Genomic DNA, 8,717 nt, shown 5'->3' on the forward strand with positions numbered 1-8,717 from the left:
TGGTAGTAGAAGCTATAAGGCTTTCTTTCAGAGCACAGCTGGAAGCACTGAGGTTGTTTATGCAGCACTTAACCCAAGACTCAGCAGCTTTGAGCCCATTTTCCTCTTTCACCAATTTATCCAGTGTAAGTAGGACCAACCAACCAGCTTCCTTATACTCCTCATTCTGACAAAATTGCAGAAGTGTATCAAATATCTGATCACCCAGAGCATCACTTCTCACAAGTACTTCTCACAAGTGCTATTTCACGTATTAATTTTGCCCCCCTCATGCCATGGATTAGTAGGGCTCTCTTTACTAGCAGATGCAGAGTCGCTAGTGTCATCAGAATTAATCAAACTGGAGAACCAATCTAGGAAGCCTATCCTTATGATTTTGCCTTTCTAGAACCACTCCTGGTACCAAATGTGTTAGACTGGGTTCTCTAGAGAAACAAAACCATTAAAGCTTATATATATGTAATATATAATTATAGAGAAATTTATCTTAGGAAAATGGCTCACAAACGTATAGAAGCCGTCCAAAGTCCCTGGAGGAAACGTCGGGCTGGAGGCAGCCTTAGCTTCCGCAACTGCAGGGGGCCAAGAAATTCAAGGTTGGCAGGCAGTACACTGGTTGTTGACTCCAACAAAAGAGGAATCCAAGATCTCTAGGCCGAGGGGTGGGCTGCTCATTCATGGAAGGTTGTAGTCAGCACACCAGGGTCCGGATCCACCAAAGAATGTCTCTCTTCCCAGGATGTTCCTGGATATTCTGGAAGTAGGCCACACCCCTAGGGAAACTCCCCTTGGGCAGATTGGCCACTCAGAACACCGTCATCCGATCCCATCATGGGAACAACCACACAGAACTGGGGTCCAGCCAAGTTGACACACAGCTCCAGCTATTACAGTAGTGTAGTAGTTTTTTTTTGTTATGTGCCATCGAGTCGGATCTGACTCATAGAGACCCCTCCTTGGGTTTCTGAAGCAGTATAACTAATGAAGTAGATTGCCCAACCTTCCTTCTGAGGAGTGGCTGATGGGTTTGAAACGCCAGACTTCTGGTGAGGAGTCAACCAATAACTAGGGGATAGATACATACTAACTTGGGTGAAGGGAAAGGTTTTGAAAAAAAGGCTTAGCACATTAAGATTAGCAATTAAAGATCATGCATTTGAATGTAAAACTAAACCTTCTGCCATCACATTGATTCTGACTCATGGTGACCCTATGGGACAGAGTACAATTGCCCCATAGAGTTTCTGAGGATGTAAATCTTTACAGAAGCAGATTGCCTCATATTTCTACCATGGAGCAGCTGGTGTGTTTGAACCACTGACCTTTTGGTTAGTAACACAGTGCTTTAACCACAGCACCACCAGAGATCCTATGTATTTGAAGGTACTAAATTTAGTTGTTATGCTCTTTGATTATTGATTCTGAGTTATATGGACTCCTGATTCATGGAGGATTTGGTATAAAATACATTTCAGCAAGCCCATACCAAAAATCTTATACAAACACTTTCATCCAGGGTCTCCTGCAGCTTCCTCTTCTCTCTCTTTCCAGATATTATAAACACTTTTTTTTCCCTTTATTTTCAAATTGGTGTAGTGCCTAAGGCATTTGACTGCTAACTAGAAGGCTGGCAGTTCAAACCCACCAGCCACTCTACAGAAGGAAGGTTGGGCAAGCTACTTCCATAGTGATATTGCCTTGAAGGCAGTGAGGTTTTTTTTTTTTTTTTAATGCATAATTCATATGAAAATTCTTCGGTGGTATAAGAGAATTGCAGTCTGTTGCTAACCTAAAGAAAGTTTGACTATTCCAATTCACCCACTAGCTTCACGGGAGGTGGCCTTTGTGAACCGTTTGCAGCAAAGAAAACCCAGTGGCACAGTTGTGCTTTTTTAAAATATGGTAATCAGTGTGAGTCAAAATCATCTCAGTGTCAAAAGAGTTTATTTTTTTTAACCTTTTCATGACCCAGTTATTTTTCTACTTTGAGTTTTTTGTTGATACTATGTGTTTTCATTGATAGAAGGCATACTGAATGAAGGAGCATTTCTGAAATTTTATTATGAAATATGGGTATGTGATATTTACTACCAAGGATATATGGGCTTAGTGTTACTTGAAGGAGCTCTGGTGGCACAGTGCCTAAGGCATTTGACTGCTAACTGGAAGGTTGGCGGCTCAAACCTATCAGCCACTCCGCAGAAGGAAGACATGGCAATGTATCCGTTAAGATTTACTACCTTGGAAACCCAACGAGAGTTACTATGAGTCAGAATTGACTCAATAGCCGTGGGTTTGGTTTGGCTTAATGTTACTCTGGACTTGGGGTAAAATTATGTGGGACACATATGTCCCTCTGGACGCTAGTACTACCTTTCTGATTCCTTGACAGGTGCATATAGTTTAGGGTGCCTGAAGATGAGGTTATTCATGAGACCATGAAAGCCTTTGGCCGCTAACCAAAAGAGAGTTGTAGCAGAACTCAAAACCAAACCCACTGCTGTTAAGTTGATTCCACCTCACAGTGACCATATTGGACATATGAAACTGCCCCATAGGGTTCAAAGGCTATAAATCTTTATAGAAGTAGATTGCCACATCTTTCTTTTATGGAGTGGGTGGTGGGTTAGAACCATTGATCTTTCAGTTATCAGTTGATTACTTAACTGCTGTACCTCTTAGGCTTTTGGTTTCCTACAATCTTAACTAAATACCATTCCCTGTGATTTTCCACATACTTACTTGACTCTTGATGATTCCTGACATTATTTTATTGAAAGAATCATTACCTGTGTTGAGTTTAGAATAGTTCCTGGCATATAATGGGTATTTGTAAATTTTTGAATGTTAGAACATTCTCTTTTTTTTATGTTAATTCTTACTTGCTTAGTCCTTCATATTCGAAGTATCTAAAAACTGCTTACTTTGGCATCCTTTGGCAGCTGGGACTGTGATGAATTTGAGTCTAAGCCAGAAGTCAGACTTCTAGCCAGGGAATACCCATATCTGATAGTTGTAAAGACCCACATTTTAAAGTTACTGGTATGAAACTTTGTAGAAAGTTAAAAAAAAAAAAAATTGAAATTCTGATCTTGATTATTGGCCTATGTTAATTAAGAGTCATTAGGCAATTTATTGGAGCTCTGGTGGCCCAGTGCCTAAGGCATCTGGTTGCTAACTAGAAGGTTGGCAGTTCAAAGAAGGATGGGACAATATACTTCCGTAAAGATTTACTACCTTGGAAGTTCAGTGGATGTCACTATAAGTTAGAATTGACTCCATGGCAGTGAATTTGGTTATGTTTTCTGGGGACATTTTTTTTTTTTTTTTAAACTTTCTTTGCTAACTATACCTAATTAATTTAGATATTACTAGAAAATACTAAGTATGAAAAAGGACAATTTTCTATCAGAGTCAGTGATAAATAATTGAATTGTTATCTTCACTCCCTTGGATTGGCAAATCTTTATAACATAAACCTGTATCTTTATCTCTGCAAGGCCTTGGATTTCAGTGATGATGAGAAAGAATCCGAAGCCAAACAGAGGAAAAAGTCTCAGATTCAAGGAAGGAAAAAACTCAAATCTGAATTTAATGAACCAGGTGAGTGAAGACAATATATATTTTATTTTCATTTACATATATATATTTGTCAGTAACAAAGCTAAAGGAGGCATACAATTTTCTCTGTTTATTTCCTGGCATCCAGCTAACATTGGAGGCATGGAATTTAATGGGAGAACATCCTTGGGGAGTACTCTGTGGTAGTGATTTTGAGCTTAAGGGTGCAAAAATTTGTCACTAGGGATAAAAGACAAGCTAAGTCTCGTTAGAATCATTTCTTCTTATCAGTACTTTTTTTCCTTAAGAAACCCAGTTGCTTCTATGTTGCTTCTATTTTTAGGAGTAATGGTAATACCTAACTCAAGACATTTTGTCTTTTAACATGTGTTTTATCATATTTTTCCTGTGTGTGTATGTGTGTGTGTGTTTTAATTGAACTTTTCATGTTGAGATAATTGTAGATTCACATGCAGTTGTAAGAAATAATACAGAGAGGTTCCACATACCCTTTACTTAGTTAACTACAATGGTAACATCTTTCAAGACTATAATATCACAAACGGTGTATTGACATTGCATACAGTCAAGATAGAGAACTTTTCTATCACCACTAGGATCCCTTTTTAGCTACACTCACTTCCCTCCCATCCCACTCCCTCCTTAATGCTTACAAGCACTAATATTTTCTCCATTTCTGTAATATATTTTGTTATTTCAAGAATAATATATCTTCTTTTAGGATTAGCTTTTTTCACTGAGTATGATTTTCGAGAGATTCATTAAGTTGTTTCGTATACCAGTAGTTCTTCAGAAGGAAGGTTGGACAATTGACTTCTGTAGTGATACTGCCTCGGAAACCCAAGGAGGGGTCACTCGGAGTCGGAGCCGACTCGATGGCAGTGAGTTAGTTCTTTTTTATTGCTGAGTTTATGCCATGGTATCCATGTACCACAGGTTGTTTAACCATTCGTCTCTTGAAGGACATCCAGGTTGTTTCTAATTTTTAGTTATTGGCAATAAAGTTGCTGTAAACATGTAATGCAAGTATTTATGTGAGCATAAGTTTCTATTTCTGTGGGATAAATGCTCGAGTGCAATTGCTAGATGTATGGTAGTTACCTATTTAGTTTCTTAATAAACACACTGAAAGAAATGGAAACTAAAACTGAACTGCTATATTGTTTTCCAGTTTGGTTTACCATTATTAATTTCCACCAGTAATGCATGAGTCATTCAGTTTTTGCATTCTTGCCAGTATTTGGTTTTGTCAGTAATTTTAATTTTAGCCATTCTGATAGTTGTCAGTGAGTGGGCTCTGACTCATGGCGACCTTGTGTATAACAGAACAAACCATTGTCTGGTCCTGCACCATCTCTATTCTTTTTAAGGTGTCTGAGCCAGTTGTTGAGGCTGTTGTGTTAATCCATCTCACTGAAGGTTTTCATCATTTTTACTGACCCCTTTACCTTACCAAACATGGTGTACTTTTCTAGTGATTGGTGTTTCCTGATGATATATGCACAGTGTGCTGAGCAAAGTCTTACCTTCCTCAATTTTAAGTTGCATTTCTGTTGTATATTTTTTAATACTGATTTGTTCAGTCTTCTGGTAGTCCATTGTATATTCATCTTATATCACTAACACCACTACTCATGTATCAATTCTTCTTGTGTTCTTTTTTGTCCACCTTTCACATGCATATAAGGCAATTGAAAACACCATAATAGTTTGGGTCAGGCATACCTTAGTCATCAAAGTGACATCTCTGCTTTTGGAACTTTGCTGTGTTGTTGTTGTTAGGTGCTATGAGTCAGTTCCAACACATAGTGACCTCATGTACCACGGAATAAAACACTGCGTGGTCCTGCATCATCCTCACAGTTTTTGCCATGGTTGAGCCCATGATTACAGCCACTGTGTCAATCCACATCATTCAGAGTATTCCTTTTTTGCTGACCTTCTACTTTACCAAGCATGATATCCTTCTCCAGGGTGTGGTCCTTTCTGACAACATGACTGAAGTACAAAAGGCAGTCTGGTCATTCTTGTTTCTAAATGATGTTTTGTCACAGATTTACCCAGTGCAGTTTGTATTCTTGACTGCTGCTTCCATGAGCATTGGTTGTTGATCCAAGTAGGATAAAATCTTTGACAATTTCAATTTTGTCTCTCTGATGTGGATGTTGTTTATTGGTCTAGTTGTCAGGATTTTAGCTTTTTCATGGTTGATTGTAATCCATACTGAAGGCTTTTACCTTCATCGGTAAGTGCTTCAAGACATCTTCATTTTCAGTAAGCAAAGTTGTGTCATCAGCATACCATAGGTGGTTAATGAGTCTTGATCCGGTCCTGATGCAGTGTTCTTTGTGTAGTATGGCTTCTTGGATTATTTGTTCAGCATACACATTGAGTGAGTAAGGTAAAAGGATATTATAACCCTGCTACGTAGCCATTATTTCTTCAAGTACTTCTTCAGTACAACCCTCTTTATCCTTTGCTTCTGGGCTTCAATGACATAAATATTGGATTTTTTTTTTTTTTTTTTTAACTGTGTGACAGGTCCATAAGGACCTTTTTTTTAAAAAAAAAAAAACCTTTTTTCATTTTATTTTCTCAGCTGTTCAGATTGGATAATTTCTATTGTTCTGTGTTCCAGTTCCATGATTCTTTCCTCTGTATCCTCCATTCTACTGTGACCCCATCTATTGAGTTTTTATTTTGATTATTATAGTTTACTGTTCTCAGATTTCTATTTCTTCTTTATATGTTCTGTTTCCTTTTTGGGGAGCTCTGGTGGCATAGTTCCTAAGGCATTTGACTGCTAACCAGAAGGCTAGTGGTTCAAACTCACCAGCCACTCCTTGGAAGGAAGATGGGCAGTATACTTCTGTAGAGAACCATCTCGGCAACCCATGGAGGGGTCGCTGTGAGTTGAATCGACTCAATGGCAGTGAGTTTTATTTCCTTTTTGAAAGAACTCTGGTGGTGTAGTGGTTAATACATTTGGCTGCTAACCAAAAGCTTGGTGCTTTGAACCCTCCAGCTGCTCCATGGGAGAAAGATGAGGCAGTCTGCTTCAGTAAAGATTTTCAGCCTTGGAAACCCTGTGGGGCAGTTGTATTCTATTCTGTAGGGTTGCTAATGAGTCAGAATCGGCTTTATGGCAGTGTGTTTTTCATTCCTTTTTTGAGACTTTCTTTTTTCATTTGTTTCAGTGTGTCCATAATTTCCTGTTGAAGCATTTTTATGATTACTGTTTAAAATCTTTCTCTGGTAGTCTAACATCTTTATCATCTTCACGTTGATCTGTTGGTTTTCTTTTTTCATTAGGTTTGGCATTTTTCTGGTTTTTAATATGATGAGTGAATTTCAGTTGAAACCTGGATGTCACATTTCATGAGACTCTGAATTTTATTTAAGCCTGCTCTTTTAGCTATTTTCTTTTAATATCACCCTGGCAGGGAGAGGAGTCAGAGTGCCACTTCATTATTACCATGTGGAGATAGAAGTCCAGATTCCCCACTTGGCCTCTGTTGACACTGAGGGTAAGGGTTGGATGTCCTGTCACTGCTAGGTGGGAGTAGAATTTCCAGCTCCTCCCTAGTCTCCCCTTGTGCCTGATAGAGGTAAGAGGGCCTCATTACTGTTCCCCGTGTGTTCTCTACTAATAGCAAAATTAAGAAAAGGGATTTTTGAAATTTAAACCAATTTTTCTAGTATATTAAAATTAATTTTAATTTTATGCTTTGAATTTTTTTGCCCACTCTAAGGTGGCGATATTGCAGAAGTACATCAGAATTGGAATGCTCATACTTCTGCTTCAGAATATTCAAAGGGATATCGCAACAGAGAATTCACCCGAGGATTTTCCAGAGGTAGATATCCTCGACCTTGCCATGGAGGACCTCCACCTCAACAGTTTTATAACACAGAGCATGTGGTATCTCAGGAGACATCGGGGTTTCCACCTCAGAGACAAGACAGTCCTATGATGCCACAATATCCCTTTCCTCCTCCTGTGTTTGACATGAATAATATTTCACTCCCTCCACCACCACCTCCACCCCCATTTGTAAACATGGGTTGGCCTGCACCTAATGTGACACCTCATCCATTACTGAATTTGCCATACTCCCTCCCTCCTCGTCCTCTCCCACCTCCACCCCCTCAACCTCCACTACCCTATCCTGGAGACAGTAATTCTTCTCATTTTGGAACTTACTATTAGGTGAATGTATTTATTTCTAAAGAAATATGGACTTTTCCATGTTGTAAGTTTTTTTTTTTTTTTTTAATTTTAAAGAAAGTGATTATGAACCTATATTTTGAAAAAAAAAAACACTGTGAATACTAAATAACAAATTCTTCAGTTGTAATTTGATATATATTTGTAACCTTTGTGAAATTGTATCTATATGAAAGTTTCATCTCTATTTGGGAGGGGAGATATCCAATTACAGGTAGTCCTAGTGTTACAAATGAGATCCATTTGTAATTGTGTGTATAAGAATTTTTCAGGGCTTTGAACCAGTTCTGCCTGGTTCATTCATGGCCAGGAAAGGGTCAGCAGAACAGACCTGAATTTTTTAAGTTACAGTAAGCCAGAAAGATAGCTGGAATGAGAAAAATTATGAGTTGAAGCCTTACTAGAAAGTCAGCCTACCTTACCTCTTAGAGAAGACAGGCAGCATATGTATTGCATACCAACAAGATCTCTTGCCGTCAGATTTTGAGCACAGTCAGAAGCAGTATTGCCCTGCTCAAAGATGGTGTTGCCTGCTGAAACATGGCAGTGCCCTACTCAAAGATGGTGGCCAGCCATACCACTTTGAATGTGCATTGCTCTTTACAGCTGCCAGTAATCCAGTCTTGTGTATAAGGCTCCTGAACAGGCTCATGATGCTTTTTTCCGCGTCTACCATCCAGGGCTTCAAACTACAATTTTTTCCATTCTGGGTACCATGCCAAATCTGCCAAATTGTAAAATTTTAACTCTGTTACCGTTTTGCTTTGTTGGCCATGACAGAGCTGGTTTAAAGGGCAAGTAGAAGTTGTTTAAAAGTTGGATATATATATAATAGGGGATTGCCTGAATATAATATTAAATTAAAATTTTGAATCTTTACCTCCCTGTCACTCTTCTCCCCTGCCCA

The 8,717-nt window shown here is 38.7% G+C and overlaps 1 protein-coding gene across 1 annotated transcript in view; it reads left to right on the forward strand.

Moving 5' to 3' along the window:
• NAF1 (nuclear assembly factor 1 ribonucleoprotein) overlaps positions 1–7,792 on the forward strand; it is a 68,926-nt gene extending 61,134 nt beyond the window's left edge. Inside the window, exons 7-9 of the mRNA XM_042782615.1 lie at positions 2,943–3,042; positions 3,501–3,603; positions 7,335–7,792. Coding sequence (XP_042638549.1) covers positions 2,943–3,042; positions 3,501–3,603; positions 7,335–7,792 — 661 coding nt within the window. The remainder of the gene's footprint in view (positions 1–2,942; positions 3,043–3,500; positions 3,604–7,334) is intronic.
• The last annotated feature ends 925 nt before the right edge of the window (positions 7,793–8,717 follow it).

This window comes from Orycteropus afer, unplaced genomic scaffold, assembly GCF_000298275.1.
Source record: "Orycteropus afer afer isolate SDZICR_OR568_19922 unplaced genomic scaffold, OryAfe1.0 scaffold00391, whole genome shotgun sequence".
Classification (NCBI taxonomy): domain Eukaryota; kingdom Metazoa; phylum Chordata; class Mammalia; order Tubulidentata; family Orycteropodidae; genus Orycteropus; species Orycteropus afer.